The 24,907-nt window shown below is 41.2% G+C and overlaps 1 protein-coding gene across 2 annotated transcripts in view; it reads right to left on the reverse strand.

Annotated features, from left to right (window-relative positions):
• Nucleotides 1–8,578: 8,578 nt before the first annotated feature.
• The window catches only part of LGMN (legumain), a 35,120-nt gene continuing 18,791 nt past the window's right edge, over nucleotides 8,579–24,907 (reverse strand). For both annotated transcript variants that reach the window (XM_042446048.1, XM_042446056.1), the window contains exons 4-14: nucleotides 24,099–24,180; nucleotides 21,344–21,429; nucleotides 21,150–21,225; nucleotides 19,009–19,071; nucleotides 18,068–18,134; nucleotides 17,638–17,756; nucleotides 15,258–15,347; nucleotides 11,891–12,091; nucleotides 10,998–11,168; nucleotides 9,635–9,702; nucleotides 8,579–9,451 (exon numbers count right to left, since the gene is read on the reverse strand). In XM_042446048.1, the coding sequence (XP_042301982.1) occupies nucleotides 9,412–9,451; nucleotides 9,635–9,702; nucleotides 10,998–11,168; nucleotides 11,891–12,091; nucleotides 15,258–15,347; nucleotides 17,638–17,756; nucleotides 18,068–18,134; nucleotides 19,009–19,071; nucleotides 21,150–21,225; nucleotides 21,344–21,429; nucleotides 24,099–24,180 (1,063 nt within the window). In that variant the 3' untranslated portion in view covers nucleotides 8,579–9,411. The remainder of the gene's footprint in view (nucleotides 9,452–9,634; nucleotides 9,703–10,997; nucleotides 11,169–11,890; nucleotides 12,092–15,257; nucleotides 15,348–17,637; nucleotides 17,757–18,067; nucleotides 18,135–19,008; nucleotides 19,072–21,149; nucleotides 21,226–21,343; nucleotides 21,430–24,098; nucleotides 24,181–24,907) is intronic.

Consider the following 24,907-nt stretch of genomic DNA (forward strand, 5'->3'; position numbering starts at 1 on the left):
CAGCACTGTCTGTTTTGGGAACTTGGTAGATAACAAATGGGTGATCTTTGTAGGTTGGACCTTTGTAAAAGAAAAGGAGGGAAGAAGAGGAGAAAAAGAAAATGATTCCACAAATTGACAAAACAGGGAATTTGGGAAATGTAGTGGTACCACAAATGCTGAGAATGAAGAATCACAAAGAGATGGGGTAGAGAAGGTGTGGGTTTTTTTGCAGCCCTCCTTCGTGTTGGACTGCAAATCCTGTAATTTTTTATGATGAGTTACACTGACTGCTACCTGGTGGGACTGTGCTCCAGCAAATCTAGATGGCCCCCAATTGTTCATCCCTAGTGCACATGAAAACAGACTGCTTCTATTTTTCCTTTTCTCATATTGTTACTGGCAATTCTGAGCACCATTTGTAGTCAAACATCAGAGTATTTACATAGATGTGTAATTTGAAAAATTACAAGAAGCAAGAAGCAGTTTCCAAGGCATAATTTTGCTGAACATGAATAAACAGAATTAAGTGGTGGTACTTTCTTCTGAAATATTAAGGCAGGGGTAGGCAACCTGCAGCCCGCGGGCCGGATGCGGCCCGGCGAGGCCTTAGGACCGTCCTCAGCCCAGTCCTGCCGCCGATTGCCACCGAGGCCTTTGGCCTCTTGCGCGAGGGGCATGGTGGGGCAATTGTCTATAGAAGCTTCACAAACATGCATTTATCTTAACATTTTTTAAAAAATCAGCAATTTTTTTCGCGTGTCCTCCATTTTTTAAGAAAAGTGTCCTCCATTTGAAAATTTTGTCCTACATTTGTTTATTTATTTATTTAATTTTTTTTTAAAAAAATATTTAATTATTTATTTTTTGGCTTCGGCCCCCCAGTTGTCTGAGGGACAGCAACCCGGCCCCCAGCTCAAAAAGGTTGCCTACCTCTGTATTAAGTTAAGGGAACCATCAATGTATGTTTTAAAGTTTTAAGCTGAGTTTGAAAGGACTTTTTTAAAAAAAATCTTTTCATAGGATTTGTTTCAACAAGATTCTTCCTGCTGAATGAGCTGGAAATTTGAAATCATGGAAAACCTCCACCATCTTCCCACCTATCCCACCACCCTCATGTAACTATAAAATGGTGCCATACTGCAGAATTAATGTAGTTTAACATTACTTTAACTATCATGGCTCCATCCTATGGAATCCTGGGATTTGTAGTTTGTTGTGGCACTCAAGCTCTCTGCCCATTCCCACTGGGCAAAACAAGCGGCTTATATTGCTGCGATTCTGACTCGGATTTTTTTCCTGAGTCGTATTCGAATCTGCTCTCTCGTTCCCATTACGAAAGGGGGCAAACAGACTCGGGGGGGTTTGACCCATGTTCTCCTTCCCATTGAAATTTTCTCAGTTGTAATTTGAAGCAGACTTTTTTGCTCCTCGTTCCCATTGCCCTTCCGGAACCTCTTTTTTTTAAGAAAGCAGCTGTCAATCAAGCGCTTAAGCACTTGACATCATAGCCAATCAGTCGCTTAGGTGCTTTTCCCCTCCGGGAAAGGGAAAAGGGAGCCTCTATTCCCCCGAAATCCTTTTGCTTCCCTGGCTCTTCTGTGTCTTCCCATAGTCCCTCTGGGAAAGAGAGAAGAGAGAAGGAGCCTCTATTCCCCCCAAATCCCTTTGCCTCCCAAGCTCTTCTGTGTCTTCTCAGACTCCCTCTGGGAAAGGGAAAAGGTAGCCTCCATCCCCCAAAGTCCCTTTGCCTCCCCCATTGCTCCCTGGGCTGTTTGGGGGGCGATCGAGCAGGCATGTAAAAATAATAAAAATAATAATAGTTAAAAATGGTGTACAATGGGTCTCCTCACACATCAGTCTATGAATATGGAGCAGAGGGATGTTGCAGGGGGCCGTAATGTGTTTACTGCGTTTGGAGGTCAATGTAGCAATTTTCTATGTTTGGACACCTGACAGAGTGCCTAAGCGATTGAAAGCTTAATTTTAAAAAAAATAAATTTGTCTACAGATGCAATCGCCTTACCCTGCTTCCCACTCCACCGGGGGAAAGGCTAGGCAAACGGGGGAAATGGCACCGGTAATGCAAGAACGAGAACAAAGTGGGTGACACCCCCAGGCCAGCCCCTTGAGCACTGGCTCCTCCCATCCCCAAGTTCCCAAATGGGACACCCTTGTCGTTCCCATTCATTTGCCCCAAATTGGACTCACGAGGCACAGGAAAAACCTCCAAAAATGTACACTTTAAAAACCGGTTTATCCACCACTGATTCAGGTTTTCTAAGGAAAAATTGAATACATGGGGATCAGATCCGAATTCCAATGGGAACGAAATCGGCACAATGAGGGTTGAATGCGTGCTCAAATGGGAACAATGCCCCCATAACCCGATTCTTGATTTGCGTTATAAGTCAGTGGGAATGGCGCCTAAATATCTCACAAAACTACAAATCCCAGAATTTCCTAGCACTGAGCCATGGCAGTTAAAGCAGTGTCAAACTGCATTAATTCTGCAGTGTAGATGCAGCCTGAATGTGAGTAAGCAAAACAACTTTACAGAAAACCTTGAGACGACACTGGAGAATTGCCACCTTTGCTTTGAGTAAATATGTTTACAGTGTCCTTGAATCCCAAGTCCTGTGACTGGCCTTCATGAGTGAGAAAAGAAGTTTTGTTATCCTTCTTATAAGAGAGGAAGAGAGGGGGAGGAGAGATAAAGAGAAAGAGAGAAGGTCGCTTTCTCAATCATAGGATTTGACTTCTCACCCTGTGACCTAGATGAAGATGTGCAATACTGGAATCCTGTTCAGTCTCACTTCTCCAACACACACATTCAAAAATTTAACAAAATAGCCTATGCTTTCATGATGGCTGTGAAGCAAAAGATCATGAGCCTGTTGCTCAGAAATACCTGCCCTTCAGGGGCCTCCGTGAGGTGAAGGAATGAATAATGATAGCACTCTGGCTTGTTCTGTATAGGGTAGCCTTTCCTTTCCATTATGCAAGTATATTTATACAGATGCTAATAAAGCAGCTTTCCCCAATCTGGTGCCGCCCAAATATGTAGGACTATAATTTCCATAATATCACAGCTAGATATGGAGTTGGGAAAAGTTTTAGGAAGTTGTAGTCTAATAAGCTGAAAGGGTGCCAGGTTGATCTACATACAATGAGGTAGAGACAGCTTGTTGCTCATTCCCTCCCCACAGACACATGATGCAAAGATCTTTCTTGGTAGGTTCATATGTTTGTGAGCTCTGCTCTAATTCAGAGGTGAGCAATTGCAGCCTTTTAGAAGTTTTTGCATTGCCTCACCCATAATCCCTCACAATATTAGCTAAAGCTGATGGGTGGGTAGGGCAAAATCACCCAGGTGGGAGGTAGTAATCCAAGACTGCTCTAACTCTTCTGAGGGACAGAAAGAGACATAATTACTTCTGTGAGTAAAGACAACTTCCTGAGGTAGGTAAGGAGGCCACAGCTGCCATCAAATTATTGAGCTGGACAATGTGGGCTTGCCTTCAAGTCACCTGTTGACTTATGGCAACCCCATGAATTTCGTAAGGTTTTCTTAGGCAAGGGCTACTCAGAGGTGGGTTTGGAACTTCCTTCCTCTGATATATAGCCTACAGCACCTGGTATTCATTGGTGGTCTCCCATCCAAGTACTAATCAGGCCTGACCTTGCTTAGTTTTCAAGATCAGATGGTATCTGGTGCCTTTATGGTAGCTGTAGGTAATTCACATAACTGTATACATGCTCTGCATGTGTATTAGTGTATTTTCCATGCAACCTGACCCACTACAGGGGTGGAAACCCCTAGGGCTAGGATTTTTTCATTCCCTGTCCCACTGTAGTTACAGTCTCTTCTTTTTCTCTCACCACTGAATTTCCTCATGATGCTCTCTTTCACCTAAGGTAAATAGGTTGTGTTGGTTTCCAAATAGTTTCAAAACCCTGCACAACCTATTTGCTTGAGGTGAAAACAGAGTGAATACAATAAATGGAATCATGTGCAGCAATCCCTTATTCTACCTTCCTTTATTTTGGTGGAGGGGGAGGGAATCCCAGTTGACTAGCTAAAGCATTAGAAGCAAGCATGTCACCACGATCTATCTGTAAGTAATTTGTTCTGTTCCAAACTATGAGTGAGATGCTTCTGGGTTTTTCAGCAGTCCTGAGTACTACTGCCAACTGGATAAAATCACCAGATTGAAAACTACTTCTGTAGTTCTATTCCTATTCCACTGAAGAACAATACTCAGCCCCATAAGACCTGGTTTTTGTCACATTCACTGATCCTTGTCATACGAAACCAGCAGTATGTTGAAAGCAGCTTAATGCAGTGGATCAGCTTACTATGAACACAAAGCCTGGGAGAGGAAGGGTATTGTGTGTGTTTTTCTTGTTGAACAATATCCCAATCAGAATATTCCACTCTAGCTATCAGTGGTGACCAGAATGCTATAGGGATACACAGAGGGTACAGAAATGACTAAAGGTTGGCTCATGTGCACATAGCCTTCAAGTCTGATCTCTCATAGAAGTAAAGATCCCCAAACTGAGGCTAGCGTACTTTGAGAAGATGAGACTGACTGGAAAAGATACTGCTTGGAAAAGTGGAAGGCAGTAGGAAAAGATGGCTGCATTATAGGTGGATTGATTCTAGGCTCCTGGAGGTCTCTCACTCATAGGGATGACATAAGTCAAAGTTGACTTGATGGCAAACAACAGCAGCAACATGCGTAAGCATTCTTTTCATTTAGGAGCAGGGACTATACAGCAGCTGCTTATCAAAAATGGAAAGTGGCAATTGTGCAGTTATAAGAGAGGGAGGATTGGTGTAATACTTGTTGACACCAGAGTAGTATTTTAGTTTACTGCAAACATCATTTGGGTGGTGTCCCCTATAAATATTACGGAGAAGAGGAAGATGCTCCCAGCCCAGTTAGGGGAAGCACTCAGTTGCTGAAATCTAAGGTGCAAAGACAAATAGCAGAAGAGAGTCACATTTATGAAAGAGCCAGGCAGTTCTTAAACCAATGTCCTTCAGATTCTTACCCAAAATACATAAGTGCCAGTTGGAACTGTATTTCCCCTACTGTATTATGGTTGTTGTTAAATGCCCTCAAGTCATCCCCAACTCATGGTGAACCTGTGGATGACTTCTGCAAAACACTCTGTCTTCTCAAGCTCTGCTTAAATTTGTGGTCTCCCTAATTGACTCGATCCATCTGTTAAGCAGTCTTCCTCTCTACTGCTCTCTGTCTGTCCTAGCACCATTACCTTTTCTAATGAGTGATGCCTTCTCATGATGTGGCCAAGTACAACAGCCTCAGTTTAATCATCTTGGCTTCTAGGAAGACTTCAGGCTTGATCTGTTCAAGGATCCATTTGTTTTTCCTTTTGGTTGTCTACGGTATCCTCAGCATTCTTGCAGTGGTATAATAGGACAGCAATCTTTTTGGCAATGGATTCTTGGGGACAGGAACAAGCTATGCTAGATAGCATTTTATTAATTTTATTTTATTTTTTTGGAGATTTTATCATGCTTTCTTTCTGGTACTCCAAAAGCCATTTCCTGAGACTGAGGAAACCTGAATCCTCTCAGTGACATGTTAATGTTTACTTTTGCTCTTAAAAATAATTTTACCCTTAGAGGAAATAAGAAGCAAGGGTGGTGTAAGCAGTTTAAAGAATGCCATGAAGGATATAAAAAGAAAGTTAGATATGAAAGAATGAGTATGCAAATATAAGCTAGAAATGAAGATGGAACTGAGAAGATTAAACTTGAAGAAGTTATGGCCTAGAGATTTTGAAAAATGGAAATTGAATATAGGGTATTACCCCTGACTTTGTATATTTTTATTTATATTTATAAAAGAATGTACATATGTTTGTGGGCTCTTTTCCCTTTCTTCTATTATTTCTTTTTGTTTAACTTCCTCATTGCCTCATTGCTCCTTGTCAGTCAGAAGGCATATCAGGGAGTAGGGATCCAGCCTGTGTTAGATGGGGTTACATACCTCTAAATGTTTGCAGTTTTGAGGTATTCCTGGATCCAGCTTTGAACCTAGAGGCCCTGGTCTCTGCAGTGACCAGTAGTGCTTTTGCACATTTAAAACTTGTGTGCCAACTGTGCCTGTTTCTTGAGACACTGGATCTGGCCTTGGTGGTACATGCCTTGGTTACTGTAAGTGCAATATTCAGGGCAGCATTTGAAGAGTGTTCAGAAACTGCAACTGGTCCAAAGAACTGCAGCCAGACTGTTAACTTGGGCAAGTTACAGAGCATATATAATGCCCCTATTGAAACAGTTCCATTGCCTGCTAGTTTGTTTCTGGGCACAATTCAAAGTGTTGGTTATGACCTATAATGTCCTATATGGCTCAGGCTCAGGCTCTTTGGCACACCATACCTCCTTGTGTGAGCCGGCCTGGGCTCTGAGATTGTCAGAAGAGGCCCTTCTCTCAGTCCCATCACCAATGCAAGCACAGTTAGTTGGTGGGGACATATGAGAGGGCCTTTTCTGTGGCTGGCCCTAGACTCTGGAACTCCCTTCCCAGGGAGACCAGAATGCCCCTTCCTTGTTGACCTTCTGTCAGCAGGATAAGAGATTTTTATTCAGACAGGCTTTCAAAACAAAATGTTTTCAAAAGACCAACTTGGAGTGTTGTATCATTTTAAAGTGTTTTAAACAGTTTAATCTCTTTAAATTGTATTTTATTCTTTGAATAAGCTATTTATTTTTATATTGCAATAATTTAATTCCATTTTAATGTACCATTTACTTGTTTTAATTGTACTGTTCTTTAAATGTTGGGAGCTGCTTTGAGCCCCAGTTCTGGGAAAAGTGTGGGATACAAATAAAGATAATGATGATGACAATGAGGATGGAGTCTCCTTGCATGACCTGTACATATTTAATAAAACAAAAATAATTTTTATCTTACCATATATACTCGACTATAAGTTGACCTCATGTATAAGTTGAGGGCAGGTTTGAGGGCCAAAATTATAGATTTTGCCATGACCTGTCGATAAGTCAATGGTAAAATTTGGAGACTCCTTCAGTGTGTATACATGTGTGCAAAGCAACAGGGACTTCAATTGAGGCTTTTTGCTTCAGCGTTTCAACTTTGGTTTCATCCTTGATTCCCCAGGCAGCAGCAGCCAGCTTGGGCAGGAGGGGGACTGTTTAAGAGCAATCAATCACCCAAGACTCTTTCTGCTTGGCTCAAGACAGAAAGAAACTCTCACCCCACCGCATGGGGAAATCTGAAAGAGCTGCTATCACGTTACCATACTGACTCATAAATAAGTCGACCTGGGATTTTTGGGGTCAATTTTTAGGCATAAATGTTTAGACTTATAGACAAGTATATATGGTATTTTATTTATATCATGACTATCTCTTGATACAGAGCCCAGGGCAGATCACAATAAGGTTTTTTTCCACATGTTGCAGAGATAGATTTTTGAAATCTCCTTGAACATCATTCCCCCAGCGCTACACTATCAGCTGGATGGCACCCAGGGACTGCTGTGCCCACCCCAGGACATGGAAGTGCAGCTGGGTGCTATCAGTCTGCCTTTGCACAGGTGAAGGAAAGAGAGCACACTTCCAAATATCCCCAAGTACATTTATGTCAAATCTGACAGGATACCCAATTTAGAAAATCCAGGTTTCATTGGTTAAAATTCAGCAAACCTTTATTAAGAAACTGTAGATTCCATCCAGTGACGTTCATTGTCAGAACTGACTAGAAAACATTAAAATTGCCTAACTAAACTACAATCAGTCCTCCTTATCCACACTTTTTTTTAAATCCACGGATTCAAGCATTCAGTTTGAAAATCTTGCCTCCTTCTCATTGTTATCACAGCACCTAGGTCTGAGATCACCCCCTCTCAGCAATATCCCTTTCCACTGAATAACCATCATAACAATTTCCCCACAGTATTATGGCAGGCAAGGTCCATATGCAACTTCTGATAATGTCTCCAAAGGCTCTTTGCCGCAGCTATAAGTCTGATGGTGGCAGGCCCCTGAGAGCTGTTTTTAAGTACATGTGTGAATGTAGACATGGTGAGTTTTTCAAGATGTGGATTGGCATACTATTTAGACAACACATAATACTGATCTTAAAGGAGCTGTGCTAGCTGTCAGTTTGTTTCTGATCTGAATCCAAAGTGATGCCATTGAAAGTCCAGCTGCTTCTCATTGTCGGCCATGGCGGCAGTGCGGCCTTGCCTCCCTCCTCCTCCTTCCCTGCCTGGCCCCTCTGGTCATCGACGGCATCCTCCTCAGCCTGCCACCCCCTTCCGCACCGGCCTCAGGGACTGCTTAATGGAGCCTTGGCGGCCTCGGCCTTCTCTCCTCTTCCTCTGGCCTAGGCCTCACCAGGGCAGCGGAATGCAAAGGGGAGAGCCAAGAGAGAAAGGCAGGGGGAGGAAGGGGAGGGGCCGGCAGGGGAGGCGGAAGCGGCGGCAACGGTGGAGGCCACATTTTGTTTTTTCAATGCCATAGAAAGTACACACTCTGGAGGTACATGTTCTCACTGAATCACCCATGGAAAGAGAGATGAAAAACATGAGCTTAAAGTGCTGCGTCAGCAGCTCAAGGTTTTTATTATACACAGGTTGTTCCAAATACTGTAAAATCTCCCACCACATTGTGTAAACATACAATTACATTAGAATCCAAAACATAACAGTAGTAGGCCATCTCCTTCAACAGAGGGAGGAAAATGTCTCCATCACAAATGGAATTCACTTGATTAATTTCTATGAAAAACTGATAATTTTTAAAGCAAAATGAAATCTGTAAAATCAAAGAAACAAAACCTATGGCTTTTTATTTTTGAGCCACACCCTGTAAAAACTTTCAGTTAACTTGGGTCATTAAAGAATCAATTTCCAATTATTAAACTGAAAACAAAAATACAGTTTTCACTACAGACCTGTTTATGACATTCAGCACACAATACTCAAAATCATCAAAAACCTGAAGGTTTTAAAAACAAAATAAAAAAACACCAAAACCCCAGTTCAGTTAAAATGAGCACTTATGCAAGCCAGTCCATTTATAGTACAATGTTAACATAACTTCAAAATTGTCAAATATGGAGCTAAGGTATATACATGGTAATTATGATAACTTTGATGAATTTGTCAAGTCAAGGGGGACTTCAGAAACATCTTTCAAAGTGAAATGCCTGTTGAGTGTATCATGTTACAATCAGTAAAGGCTTTAAGGTGCAAAACATGGTCAGAGCTGTCCAAAAGAGCTCCCATGGTATCTGTCTTATGGTTGGTAGTGGATGCATTTAACTAGCCTATTTTTGCTTTGTATCCTGCTTTGTTTACAATCACATCATAATCACTTTTTCCTGGATTACTCAATGGATAGTGTTGGCGGTGGTGGTGGTGTTAATATCCACTGCATACTTGATCCATGGCAAATTGTATTCTGTAAGAGCAAACAACAGTTTAAATATAAGAGCACCCTCATTACACATACTACCCTGTTCTCTTCCTCCCCCTCTGTGTGTGTACGTGCACACACACACAAAACTAGCAGACCAGCAGGTCCATTGATTTCTCATTCTTAAAAGTACTTCCACAAGTAGTTCAGTTTCATGTGTTGCTTTACCTGTCAATGTGATATCCCGACTCACAAACATTAACCAAGGCATACAGGTGTCTCAGAGCATATTCATACTGAAAAAGGAAGCAAGCAGAAGAAATATTACATATTTATCACAGGTTATTTCCTCATTCTATCTGTAGGCATAAAGAATTTCTCATAGAGGCTGTGAACCCTCTCTCTTTCCATTGGAATTTATTACTTGTATCACAGATCTGTATGCCAGCAATGGGTGAAATCAGACAGCTTTGAGACAAAACTATTCCTGCCAACTTTTCTTTTCTGCCTACTACATTTTCCATTGCCACTCCCTGCCACACCTAGCAAGCTGGAATCTGAAGAAACTCGACCCAGAGGGATATTAAGTTAAAGGGCATATGTTGTCCTAGGGTCACAGATGACCTACCTCTAGTTTAAGCAACCCTGCCTTAACAAATGGTAGACTAGGTAAAGTATATCTTCTTCCCAAAAGTTTGATAAAGTTGCTCCCCAAACAATGAAGATTGAAGGTTTTAGTGAGCTGTCACCTTTTTTTTTAAATCACCTTTTCAAGCTCCTCAGTCTCTCCTAAGACAAACATTCTGTTGTTGTTATGTGCTTACAAGTCAACTCCCATTTATGAAAACCCTATTATATATTTATTCTGGGTAGGCATGCCACTGCCTTCTGCTGATGTGAGAGAGCATAACTTGTCCACCCACTGAGGTTCCATTGCTGTTCAGGAATTCAAACCCAGATCTCCTACAGTCTTGGTTCCACATTCAAGCAACTACATCACAATAGTTCCATAGACAAGATTACTCTTCTGCTTTTTAAAAGCAATGTCTTGAAGCAAATCCTTTTTCATCACAATGAAGCAGTTCAACTATAAGGTCTACCTCTCATCTTATACCTTGTTCAAGTACGTGTATGCACCTTCAAGCCAGTTCCTTCACACAGAAATGAAAAATAGGAACATAAGAGCAATAGTGGAATAGACTGACGGTCTGTGTGGTCCTGCTTCTGAACAACCACTTTCCTATGGAAAGTCCGCTAGCAGGAGATGGGTGCAACTGCACCTTCCTTCTTGTGTACTCCAGCAAGTGATATAAATAATCATACTGCCTCTGATACTGGATGTCATATAGTCATCCAGGCTAGTACGCACTAAATAGCCCTAATCTCAATTTACACATGTTGTGCCAGAAAAAAGGGCACAAACATGTTTACAACTGTCTTCCCTGCCAATGCAGACAGAAACAAGTGGGCAATTATGAATAAATTTGGGGATGGACTAGGCCCCTCCTTCTTACACGGCACAGGCAAATTTTATACAGTGGATGTTCCTGTATCTGAACAGACTCTGTACCCTGAGACTGAGAAATCTTACCACAGGAATGTGCCAGTTGAAGCAATGTTTCTTGAAGTAATCCATGGCTGCATAGTAACAGTCATAATTTCTCAGCAGCAATCTGTTTGTCAAGATATGTTCAGTACGCGTCTCAGAATTTGTTACGAAAAATATAATCTTGTACATCATCTTTTGGATTAGTTCTTTGGCCTGTACAAGAAGATAAAAGAATAACCTGGTTGGTTACCAACATAACTTAGATATTCCAAGAATCATTATTGCCCAGAATATGAGTAGGAAGGAAGTGGAGATAAAGAAATCAAGTGGCAACTTACATTCAAATTTAAATGGCCAGAAAATGTGCCCAATGTGCAAAACATAATTATGAATTTTGGTAATTGTGAGAATTCTGGAGGCAATTCCGGGGCAAAAGGAAATATTTGTATGATGTGAATGTAGATACTGTGCTGGCTACTCTCTCTATCTCTACCATGAAATAGAAATAAAAACAGAAATCTGCCATACTAACTATACCATTATATGGACTATCCAGTCAGTTTTAAATCATGACTTTTTAATTTGTGTATGTCCTATTATGAATGTATTAATTTTATAGTATTGTATTTTAACTGGGTTTATGTGTTTTTAATAGTGTCTTCTATTTTAACATGATATACCCTGCCTTGAGGGAGGTGTGAAAGAAATAAAATTTATTATTATGTTAGACATGTAGAATACCAATGCAATACACCTCTTGAAGATGGGATTTCAAGATTGCATGAACAGCTAAAAAAATTCTTACCTTAAGCATTTTCAGTAGCTCACTGGCACATTGTCCTATTCCTATCGACCTTCACTTGTATCAGCACTATTTACTACTATTGAAGTCCAGGTTACACAGTCATGAATGTGCTGTGTATCTTCATTCTTACCTCTAGATGTTTCTTCATCTCTTCTAATAAGTTCTTAGCCTCATTGGCATCATTGGTGGCCATCAGTCTGCGCTTCAGGACTGCAAGTGGTACATCGGGACTGGGCGTGAGGTCTAAGCGACTTACTGGCGGCAATGAAATGGGGGCACTGGAGGCTTTGCTTGTGCCTTGGAACTGAACCACTTTCATGTGAGAAATGGACTGGAAAGTAAGGAGGACAAACAATCAATCAACTTCACCGGTGTAGAAGAATATTCAAGGGCCAGTACGATTTTCTAAAACTTGCAAAGCTTGAGGAGATTGCTGGGACTTGTCCTATTATTTTGTTCTTGTAGCAACTATAAGGGGCACATGAGGAAAGGAACTATAGCTCAAGAGTGCAGCACATGGTTTACACAGAGACAGTCCCAGATTAAATCTTTGTCATCTCCATGTAACAAGGGAAAAATTCCTGCCTGAAGCACTCACGAGCCTCTACCAGTCAGTTTCTACAATACTGGGCTAACCAGCCAAGCATGTGACAATGTACCAGAACACAGAAATGTTACTTCTTTTGGACTGGTTTTGCTGGCTGGGAGATTTTAGCAGCTATAGTCCTGAAAAGTAACTTTTCAAGGTTCTACTCAGTAGATCACTTGCTGTGTTCCTAAGTTAGGCTGATGGAAAGAGTCTTGCCCATGGCCATTCAATGGGTTTCATGTATAAAAGCAAGCATTTGAACCCAGAGCCTAGAAAAGTTAGTTTTTTGACTACAGTTCCCATAATCCCCCAACCAACATCACTAATGACTGTACCAGCCAGAGGATTTTGTGGAACATAGTCTCTTAAGTTAGACATAGGCCCATTACAGACCGCCCAAAAGGGGCGGTCTCAGGCCGATGCCGGTTGCAGCATGGAGGAGCCGCAGCAGCCAAACCACACGACTCCTCCGCGCTGAAAAAAAGGAGTGCGAAAATCGCGCTCCTTCCGGCAACCCGGAAGAGACGTCGCAAGTGCCAAAGCGCGCACTCACAACGTCTCTTCCGTGTTTGGACGTGCAGACGCAGAGCATCTGCTACGTCAAGATGGCGGTGCCCATCTGTATAGGGCGCCGCTATCTTGACGTATCGGTTACGCGCGAGGGGCAAGGTGCGTCCGGAAGCGCCGCCCCTCGCGCGTAATCGCGGCACGAGGACGGTGCCTCTTAGGCCCGTCTGTAACGTGCCATAGTGTCTTAACTTCTTCTAAGCCTAGCTCTTAATATATGTACCCAATAACAGCCACCGTACCGTAAGACACACCACATACAAAATCCCTAGAGAGTATAAGACTTGGAACTCTTTAAAGGGCAGATTTTCTTAAGGAACAGATTGACAGAATACAGGAAGCTACCTTATAGAATATTGAACACAGAATTGGAAAACTTGGAGTTTAAATCCTTGCTCAGAACTAAAGTGATCTTGGTTAGACACTTCCTCCTTACTCAGTTTAATTACTTACACAGTGTTGCTGTGGTCATTTTAGAAAGAGGAAAAGAAAAGTGTCTTTCAATAGGGGTGGGGCTGCAATGAATTCTTATTGTTACAGTTATGTGTTTAAATGATTTAACTTTAGTTTAAGGTTCTGATGTTTTAGTATGGTAGTTCATTTCATTGTTTTTAATTGCCTCTATCTTTAGAATTTTAACTGTACCTCATTTTAATCCATGTTGTGAACCACCTTGGGTACTGTTGAAAGATTTTGCATTCTCTTTCCCCCTTCTTAGATAGGGATTCCCTGCAGGCAAACTTTGCTCTCTCTCCCCTCATTCAAACTAACCATGTGATTTAGGCCACCCCCCCTTCTAGGAATTGCTCACACTTTTTCAAAGATTTTCTCCTGACCTGTTTGGCCCTCCATCTTAGTTCTCTATCAGCTTTCTTTGGAAAGATAGTGAGATACTATGTATATATAGATTAAAGCCATTAGTAAGCTTTTGTTTGAACTTCAAGGTACTTGTGTTATTTTTGACCCAGTCTCAGTTCTTAGGGAAGCATAGTTAGAAAAGGACACATTGCTGCTACTCTGCTGATTTAAAGCTAGATCCTAATAGGCTTGGTTTTGATATTTTTGATATTTTAATATTTTTTGTTCCCTATCCAAAAGCTGAAGCCTTAGGAAACTCAAATTGCCCTACAGGTACCACACACTGGAAGAAATGAAGGATATAAATTTATTTAATTAATTAATTGACAATAGTTTTATGTATTTAACATCTGTAATATAACATTTTGGTCTTTTTTAAATTATTGTAAACTGCCTTGGGTCCTTGCTGAGAAAGGCAACACATAAACTGAATAAATGAATAAACACTTTCACCTCTACACTAAAGAATGCGTGCAACACATAAACTGAATACAGTGGTGCCTCGGGTTACGAAATTAATTCGTAACGCGGCCGCTTTCGTAACCCGAAAAGCCTTTGTAAGCCGAATTGCCATAGGCGCTAATGGGGAAAAGCCGCGATTCCGTGCGAAAAAGCCGAAAAAAGCACCAAAAGTTTTTTCGTAACCCGAAAAAACATTCGTAACCCGAAACAATAATTCCCTATGGGATTTTTTCGTATCCCGAAAATTTCGTAACCTGGGTATTTCGTATCCCGAGGTACCACTGTAAATGAATATACACCTCCGCCCCCACACTAAAGAATGCATGATAAATACAGTGCGCCTGCGTCATATGCGGGCATGCTGTACGTGGCTTTCAGCATACGCTGAAAGCCAGGTGGAATGCAAGGGGCGGTGCGTCCCATTCAGATGACTTGAATGGGGTTTGAGCATACGCAGTATTTGGCTGTACATTCTTACTGAATACGCTACTTCAAAGCTCTGATTCTATCAACCTTGCTTTTCAGGTCAATAGGACTCCTTCCTCAGCCTTTTAAAAACCTGGGCAGGCTAATATGGGAGAATATAGTCTCAGATCCAGGGAGCAACCACCATATACAGTAGTCTTTAAGTTGTTTGGGATGGGACAGGAAACTGTGGCTCTCCAAGTGTTGTAGGATCCAGCTCCTTTGATATTGTTACTGTAAACTGCCTTTGAGTCAACCTCAACTCATGGTGACCCTGTGAATGAGACATCTCCAAGACCCCCTGTCCTCCACTGCTCTGCCTGGCCAAGGCTTTGTAGGTGAAAATTAGTACTTTAAATTGTGTGCAGAAAGACACAGATAGTGAAATAGTAATAATAAGAGTTGTGTGTTTGTTGTAATCAGCTCTAGTTAACAGTCTAGCTACAGCATTCTGGACTAGCTGAAATTTCAAAACACTTTGCCACCTCTTTCCCTTGGCTTTACATAGTGATTACCAAACACAGGTTCTGCCCTTAGCACCCATTCATTTACTCACTATGTTTCCATACTGCATCACATGGCTGGTGTTGGTGTGATTCTTTACCAACACAAATTGCTTGTGGAGAGTTTCCTTTTTCAGATCCTCCTGCAGACAAAAGAAAACAGAAAAACATATTTGCCTTTGATTAATCCATCAGTGCTCAGACACAATGACCTTGCTGGGAAATTTTAAGAGAGAGAGAGAGCTGCTGACAAGATACCAACAAGATTAAAATGTCATTTCAAACACAAATGCCATTAAAGAACTTGAATTTGAAGTGGTATTTGAAACTCTATGATATCATGTGATGAAAACATTTATTTTTTGAACTACAGTCCCAAGAATTCTCCAAGCAAACTCCCTAAGTGAGCTTTCCATTGACTGATCATTAAGACTATGCCTGTGTTATATAGGACTGGAACTGTTTCAGATATTTGTGGGCAGCATCTGCCCAACCATCATCTATAAACACAAAATGCTTCCATGACAGTATCCTCAATAATACTGTTTATAAAGATCTGTAGCTGAAATTTCTTGGTCTTGCCCACTGAGATTGCACAGAGCTACATAGGCATTCAACTTGGATTTCTGCTCTGATACCTTTTGCCCTTGTCTAGTCTTCAGGTCTCAAACACTAATACCTTCTGTGCTAAAAGAAGACATTTTCCTTATTTAAGCCAATCACGAAACAGGTTTGATACCACCCTATTTACAACTCTCCATTTCTGCAGACACAGTTATTGTGGAGTGGGAGTAATGAACAATGTTCAGAACTTAGGCTGCCATGACCAACACTAAATCCCTGCTCAAATATAAAAGCCCAGTGGGTCTCAGTCTTGTCTACATCACCAAGTTGTTGTCAAGATAAAGTGAGTTAAGCCCAGGTACACAATCCTGTACTCCCTGGATGGTTACAGATATGGTTAAAAAGCACTTGCCAAGAGAAGAGGAAAGAATGTGTGGGAGGATAAGAAACAAAGAAGTCAGGAGGATGACAAATGCTTATGTATTAATCCCTACCAGCCACAGAGCTGTGTTTGGAGAACTCCAAACATGTGACTCACACCAATGTTCCTATTTCAAGAAGCAGAGGAATCACATCCAGACAACATTCTACCGACATTTGGTGAGAAGACTGATCTTTTGCATGAACTTCCTATTTTCCTATGCTTCACTGTATGGGAATTCTCCAAAGCTAGATTTTCCCTCTGGCAGGGTTAACATATTTATGACAGAGTTGGGATTTTGTCTATATAACAGAAGCAATTATGTGCAATACTAGCACCATACTGAAGATTCCACAAGAACTGTGCTAACAACATCATGAGCAGGGCTGTTCCTATCCAATAACACTGAGGAAATTGGAAGAAAGGAACTACTAGTGCACCAGTACAGGCGGCTAGCCAACCTACAAAGAGGCCTCCTGTAGGCAGAAGACAATGTCCCCATCCTTGGTTAAACCCATCCATCACCATGCTTAGCACACTATGGATTCATATCCTCTAATTCTAAAACTCCTACCTCCCCATGCTTCTGACTTTAACTTGAAATAACCATTATGTTGAATACTGTTGAATTCAGAACTGAGGAATGTATGTGTGTGTGTGGGGTACTTTCTTGAACTACAGCTGCCATAATCCCCTCACTCACATGCTGGTTGCAGGATTCTGGGAGTTGTAGTCTAAAAAATATCTTTTTCTAAGTTCCGTTGAAAAAAATGTGAGCAGGACATCCTTCAGTCACTGTGGCCAAAATAAATTCAGAGTCCAGTCTAGTGCATTTTCACTATGCTGTGATTAGAGCTTGGAAAAGTTACTTGTTTGGACTGGAGCTCCCATGCTGACTGGTGGGAGATTTGTGGAGTTGTGGTTCAGAATTAACATATTACCAATGGGGCAGAGGTGGAGAAAGTTGATTCTACAAGCCATATGTGGTTCTCCACTGCATTTGTGGTAGGAGCTGATTCTCTGGCCCCCAGCTGATACAAAATTGCCTCAAAATGTGGCAGTTTAGCTTTCCACACACCACATAATACACTCACCCACCTTCAATCTGGAGTACTATACTATATGCGCCATCAGGTAAACTTTTGTTTATAGGAAAAGGAAACAAACATTTCATAGAAGAGATCAAGCTTCTAAAGTACAGAAGCTAAGGTGGTTCTCAGTGATGAAGAAACTGCTCACACTTGTACTCAGAAAATGTACTAATGTCGAACAATTATGTTTGTGTAAAGTTTTTTTATTTCTATTGTTAAGTTTTTAACCAATTTTATCTGTGCGCCACCTTAGGTCCCACTCCAGGAGAAAGATAGCTTATAAATAAAAACAAAAAAATCAAATACATTAATGTAGCATTGGATAGCTCTGTTAACTCAAAAGGCACAGCAACTCACCGTATCAGAATCTTCCATCCAATTTACACTGTACCAGTCACCAAGGTAGGCTTTTCTGTAATCATCATAGTAGCATGCATATGAAGATTCATGATTATTGGCAGCAGTAGTGGCATAAACTGCAAAGCAAATAAGAAAAGCACTAATGGACTTGCTCCTCATTGCTGACATACAGTTGTTAGATGAGCTTGTCCATGCAGTCAGATCTACAACTCAGTTCAAAGGACATTTAGACTGGTTTAACTGAAATACTTGGATTTTTAAGCAGGATGGTCGCAATAGGTGTGTCAGTATCCAGGGGATAAGGCCAGCCTTGTCACTGGGTAGCTGTGGAACTTCCTTCCATGTGAATTAGGTTGGCCCCCTCTCTACTCTCTGTCAGCAGGCCAAGACCTTTTTTCATTTAGCCAAATGCTGATTGATCACTTACCATTGATATCACCAGGTAGACTTTCCATCATTGATCCAGACTCACATGCCTCAATGTAGAATACGAGCTGTAGTTTATGAGACACATATAAGAGATTATGTGAAAAGAGATTCGATCATGAAAACCTGTTTTTCTCTACTTTCTGTCACCTGTTTTTCCTCTTTCAAGTCCTCCTCCACTCCCTTTGCTCACTTCCCAGTTTCACGATATTTTGCCTACTCCTTCTCCAAATTTTGTAATCTATTATGGAAGCTAAACAGCTGAATTTATCCCACCATGTCTGAGAGCAAAACCAAAGTATGACAGAGTACTTCACTGAAGTTATGTTCGATCCCCTTTTCTCCCTCTCACTTACATACACCTATGAATTGGATTTAAATTGTATATTGTAATTAATGTAATGTGGTTTTTAATTTTATGTTGTTTTAATAATTTTACTATGTACACCGCTTTGATCACTGCGGAAAAGCGGTATAGAAATAAATTTTATTATTAGTAGTAGTAGTAGTACCTCCCCCTTTTTCCTATTTCAGCTTTAGTTTTGTCATTATTTTAAATTGGATTACTTATTAATATTGCAAGCCACTTTTTTTGAAAAAGTGTATTAGAAAGAATAATAAACCAATCTTACTATTGTTCTTATTTCACTCGGTGTTTAGTTTGACATAGGAAATCCTATGTGGAAAAATAGCTAGGCAAGTAAAGAAATGCTTTGGCAAATGATGTCACTAGGCTCTTTGGGGGGAATTTGGACCTTGTGCACTTTTTTGTGAAGCTTTTTGCACCTCTGTTGGCTTGCTGGTATTTTCCTCTTGCATCTTGGTGCTGTTGTTTGGCAACACAAGCAATAGCACTTAGCCAAGTAAGACTGTTGCATGTGCACCATGTCCCTGCACACCTTAAGATCAATGTTGCCCATATGTGCGAGGCTACAATGTTACCTTCTTGTACTTGTTGTGATGGTACATATATTTAATGGTCTTCTGTAAATCTTCTGCTGTAAGCTGTAAAACAAGACAGTACTTGTTCATATTGCACTGCCATCCCACAAAAGAAAGAGAAATGTCATGTAAAGGTGTATGCACAATGTGAAATAAAGCAGTTTGACACCACTTTAAATGTCATGGGTCCATGCTGTGGAATCCTTGGATTTGCAGTTTGGCGAGGTATTCAGCCTGGATTGTAAGAGAGCTGTGGTGTTTTACCAAACTACAAATCCCAAGATTCTGTAAGATAGAGTCATAACAGTTAAAATGGTGTCAAACTGCTTTATTCCTGCAGTGTGGATATACCCTAAAACACACAAAACAGGCCTTTATACTGTATAACATATATCTGAAATTCAAAGCACTTTTATTAGCAATCTTTAAATCTTCATTGCACAACAGGCTGCCATTATTATCACTGTCTCCACGTTACAGATTGGGAGAAGGGCTGATCATTCAGAATTCAATCTGAACTCTGCTAGGTATCTCACTGGACTGTGCATTCCAATTGGCCTACCCCATTATAGAGATCTTATACACAGTTAAAATCCTAGTTACAATCAAAATAGAAACAATGGGTAGTAAAAAATTGCTCCTATGTTTTTTCAGCATTTATGACTGTGACCATCTATATATATAGCAGAGCAGCCTTAATTTCTACAATATCTTGGTAGGATTTATACCAAACTATTGTATCACATATTGTATCACACTGAATTCCTCTAGCACCTTGTAATATATCCAGTAAACTACTTCTGCCATTTGGGGAATTTAAAAATATAAATTAAGAAAAACACAAACTGGAAGAGCTACTGACCCGCACATACTAAGTCTCTTATAGGTTACATATTTCAGACATGAAATATTGCACAAAATGCATAATAATGGAATAGTATATGCATTTATATGTTTATAAGTCTCTTTGGCTCTCATATAAATGGAAAGACAAGTTATTGAATAAATAAGTTTACTTATATTCTTTCCAGCCTGTCTTTTGTCCCTTAAAAATGGCACTTAAGTCAGCCAACAAGAAAGCCAATACAAAGTAAAAATATAAGCATATTAGAGACTAGACAACTTTTCAAAGGGATTAAGAGTAATGAACTGAAGACAGAACCTGGCCAGACTAAAAGTCACCTTTAAAGCAATCCCACTTGCCAAACTGAATGGTATGTACTTTATGTACTTTAAATTATGTTTACAACATGAATTTAACTGTATTATTTAATACTTTTAAAACTTTGCACCCCACACTTTATAACGAGGTTTTCTGGGGCTGTGGGTTTCCATAGCCAAATGGGGAATTGAACCCTGATCTCAAGAGTCATATTCCAACATGAAGCGCCTTAGGGTCCCAATAAGGGGGAAACAAGTTGAAGGCACACTACAACAAATTGGTGGACTGATAGGCAGTGAGGCTGCTGGATAAAGGCACTTGAACCCTCCTTGTAACTTGCAGCCAACAATCTGGTCACAGTTTATATAATGAGCAGAGACATTACAAGTTTTCAGGCATCAGGACTTAAGTCTTATGCGACAGACCATGAAAATCCACTCTCAGTTGCAGCAGACAACATTAGGACAGAGGAACCATTAACTTGACCAACAATAAAGGCAGCTTTGTATATTATGGCGGGGTACAAACCGCCGCTTTGCGGCGCTTCACCGCCGCCGCCATTTGCTCTGTGCGGGAGTCGCAGCAGCCAAACTGCGCGACTCCCGCGCGGAGCAAAAAAAGAAGCTCCATTTCGGAGCTTCTTTCTGCGGCGCATCTATGACGTCGCGAGGCGCCTGGCGCAGACTCGCGACGTCATAGGCGCCGCGACACGTCTGGACGCTGTGCGTCCAGTACGTAAAGATGGCGGCGCCCATGTAGAAGGGGCGCCGCCATCTTGTACGTATAGGATACGTACTAGGGTTAGGGGGGTGCGGAAGCACCGCCCCTTCCTAACCCTAGTACGTATCCTATACGTACTAAATGGCGGTGTGTATCCCGCCTATATATTGCAAAAAGATGACAATTTAAAGCTTAGAAACATTAGACTTGCAATACATTAATAGTCACCTGTCTTAGAGAAGATGGGGAAATTACTTACTTCATTGCCTGGAAAAGCTATTATTCCAGGGGCACCATGATCAGTGAAGTACACAAATATGTGGTCATTGGGGCCACTGCAAAGAGGGAGATAAAACATCTGTTGGATTTTTCTGATCATTTAAGGTTGAAACTTTTCTACTATACAATGAAGGTAAATCTTTCTTGCACACATTCATTTCTCTTGCATATTACCTTTCTAATACTTTCCCAGATCCTTTGTTCTTCACTGCTTCATGATCACCTCTCAGCACAGCAAGGAAGTTCTCTGGTGTAACATCCTACAAATAGTTGGAGATCTGTAGTTAAATACAGCAAGCATGTACCTTTTGGACTCCCTACAAAACTTCCAAAACTATGGGATTCTAGAACTGTAAAAACCAAAAAAGAGCCTGGGTGGATCAGAGGACGTTCTATCTAGACCAGCATGCTGTTCACACAGCAGCTGACCAAACGCCATAGGAAGCGGGACACAAGCACATCCTCCTCCTTCATGTGGACTGCATTGGGAGTTTCTAGATCCCATACAGATGCAAGTGGAGGAAACAAAGGTACCTGGACAGGGCTGGAAAACTAGTCATGAACTGAACACATGCCCTGTAAAGTGATTCGAGATCCTCTATTCTATGCAACACTGTTGGAAGAGAAGTTCATGTAGAATTTTTTTGGACTACAAATCCCAAATGGAAGGTTCTGGAAACTGCACTTGAAAAGAGTTGATGGTTCCATAATGGTATCAAATGATCAGATTGACTAGCTTGTTGTGTGCAATGGAGCTTCAGACAGATACATATAGGTTCTGTGCTCTAATACAGCATTCCTTTCTTGCCCCAAGCCTCTTCCTATTCCCTCATTGAGTTTTCAAATCAACTTGTCATACAGGATTAGTTGCTATTGTTACAAAAAGTTACAACACCAAGATGTACGCACAAGCCCCTGAGCACATCTAGAGAGGGAACTAGGATTGTGAGTGTTCACCAAATGATAAATGCCAGGAGTCCACAGGATGCAGCCATAACCGTTAAAGTGAAATATAGTTCTATATTTGTGTAGTATGGATGAGTTCCACACAGCAACAGTGATTGTGCACTATGGCCAAAATTAATTCATCTTTAATTCATCTAGGGAGACTTCAAAGGATTTTCAATGAACAGTGATGCCCATCAAATGTAGAAAACTGCTTGTAAAGAGGAGTTTGAAGAACTTCTTGGGACATGTCTGAGTTAGATCCGAAACACACTGCACAAATAATCTAGTTTGGGACCAGTTTAACTGCCCAGGCTCAGTGCTAGGGAATCGTAAAAATTGTAGTTTATTGTGGCACCAGAGCTCTCTGACAGAAAAGGCTAAATGTCTCACAAAACTACAATTTCCAGAATTCCCTATCATTGAGCAAGGGCAAATAAAGCAGTCGTAAACTGAATTACAGTGCTACCTCGGGTTACGAAATTAATTCGTTCCGCGGCTCCGTTCGTAACCCGATACATTTCGCAACCCGAAAAGCCGCTGGAAAGCCGCTAGCCAGGCTTTGCGTTTGAATTTCGCGCCGAAATAAATTTCGTAACCCAAAAAAAAAACATCGTATCCCGGAACAGTTTTTTCCAATCTAACTTTTTCGTATCCCGGAAATTTCGTAACGCGATCAATTCGTATCCCGGGGTACCACTGTAGTTCTACAGTGTGTTTTGGACCTTAGATTGTAGAGTGAAAGCAAATGAGCTGAAGCAATTATTTATGTCAGAATAAATATGCATGATTCTGTCATGTTGATATGACGATATTAGGGGATGAAGATATGAGGGCATGATGATACGGTGATTTAAGACTGTATAGTATGTTGACTATTGAGAAGGGGATATCAAGTATGTCAAATCTAAACCTAGGAAACAAATGTGGTAGATGGCCAGCGGCGGAAAGGAGTTGTAGTTGTACGAAGAAAGGAGTTGTAGTTTTATGACCCTAATCATCCTGCCATGGATCTGAGCTGTGAAACTTGCTTAAGGAAAATGAAATGATAACACGGGAGGAGAAAAAGGGAAACATGAAGGGCCTTTTGATCTGGATCAAAGAGGGGCAACTGGGGTTGGAATGGGGGGCTGGAGGATGGGAATGTATTTGTGATGGTCCTGGGGGGACTTTTTCAGTTCTGACACTGAACCCGGGATGGGGAACTGTCTTGATATCCAGAATAAATCTCTAGTCTCTACTACACTATGATGCTGTCGGTTATTCAGAACTGGGTCCTCCAATCCTGACAATTTAGACAGATCAACCACACTAAGAACATTGTAGTGAATTTAGAATCTGTAACCTGATTTATACATATTGCGAGATCCAAGTTCCTTTAGCAGGTGCCATGATTTTGATGTACAAGAGGTCCACAGCATACATCACCAATGAATTACTTATCCTTGCCAATCCTGAATGATGTAAACACAAAACTTGTGTTACATTTAAGGGAGGATAAATTTCACTGCTGACTGAAACTTTCTAGCTCAGCTAACAAAAACCTCTGGAGTCCTATTGTACTTTATATAGTTTTGGAAAATGTAAAATTCAAAGCCAACAACATTCCAGGGTAACTTAGGCCTGGTACAGACGGTCCAAAAAGGGCAGTCTGCTGGCACCTAGTTTTCCGCTGGGTGGAAAACGCAGTGGACAAACCGCACAGTTTCCCACCGGTGGAAAAAGAACCCGCTTTTTGCAGTTGCGATACTGATGCCGCAGTGCGCCGACGTTAGTATTATGCCGTGACTTGCAGACGCTAAGTGTCCATCACATCAAAATGGCAGCGTTCCTCTGTACAGGGCGCCGCCATTTTGATGTATGGAATACGTGCAAGGGTTGCAGGGTGTCTGTAAGTGACGCCCCAAGGCAACCCTAGCATGTCATCAAGACATGTGTCGAGGCCCATCTGTACCGGGCCAGAATAAGGAAATATGAGCCCTACCTCTTTCACATAGTCCTTTGGTGTTCCTTTGTACACATCTGTGCCATTGGGCCGATTTATAATGATGCCTGGGGTTGGATTCCTGGAGGTGGAGGGGGAAGAAAAGGAATATTAAAAATTTCAAAAACTTGATTTAAATTTTTTTAAAGGCAGTGAGCTCCCTCTGCATCAACCCAAAAGAATAAAGACATGAAAGTGGAATCAAGCTACTGTGAGCCATCTCTGTTTATTAGCATAAGAGCCATGGTGGATCGGACCACAGACTTGACTAGCACAAAACTATGTTTTCATAGCAAAGAATCAATTGACTATGGCAGAGTTGAGCAAAGTGTGCCCCACAGGTTCCATGTAGTCCCTAAGGATCAAAATATATTTGAAGGGGGGCATTTATTGTTGATATAAACGTGGGTGCGCAGAGTAATCTCAGAAGCCTGTGTGAAGATAAACAACTGGCAGGCTGCTGGAGCTGGCCAGGAAAACAGCTGCCAGATGAAAGCATACCAAAGCCTCCATTTTTTCTGAAGAAGCACTGTTTATTCTTAGTTGCAAAGACACGTGAGAACAATACTAACACCATCCACAATCCACCAGCTATAAACCCCACCAACTGTACAATGGAAATCTGGGCTTATATACACATTTGCCATGCGGCCACTTTGCCCAACCCCTTTCTGCACAAGTTCCTGTGCATCTGGGAATACTTTTCCCCTTGCAAAGATGACACAGTATATTTACATATCACTACATGCTCTCTGGCACACACTGTGACCTTGGACATCACCTGCTGCTTTGAGTCCCAGCTGCAGCTA

The sequence above is a fragment of the Sceloporus undulatus genome, chromosome 1, assembly GCF_019175285.1.
Source record: "Sceloporus undulatus isolate JIND9_A2432 ecotype Alabama chromosome 1, SceUnd_v1.1, whole genome shotgun sequence".
Taxonomy (NCBI): domain Eukaryota; kingdom Metazoa; phylum Chordata; class Lepidosauria; order Squamata; family Phrynosomatidae; genus Sceloporus; species Sceloporus undulatus.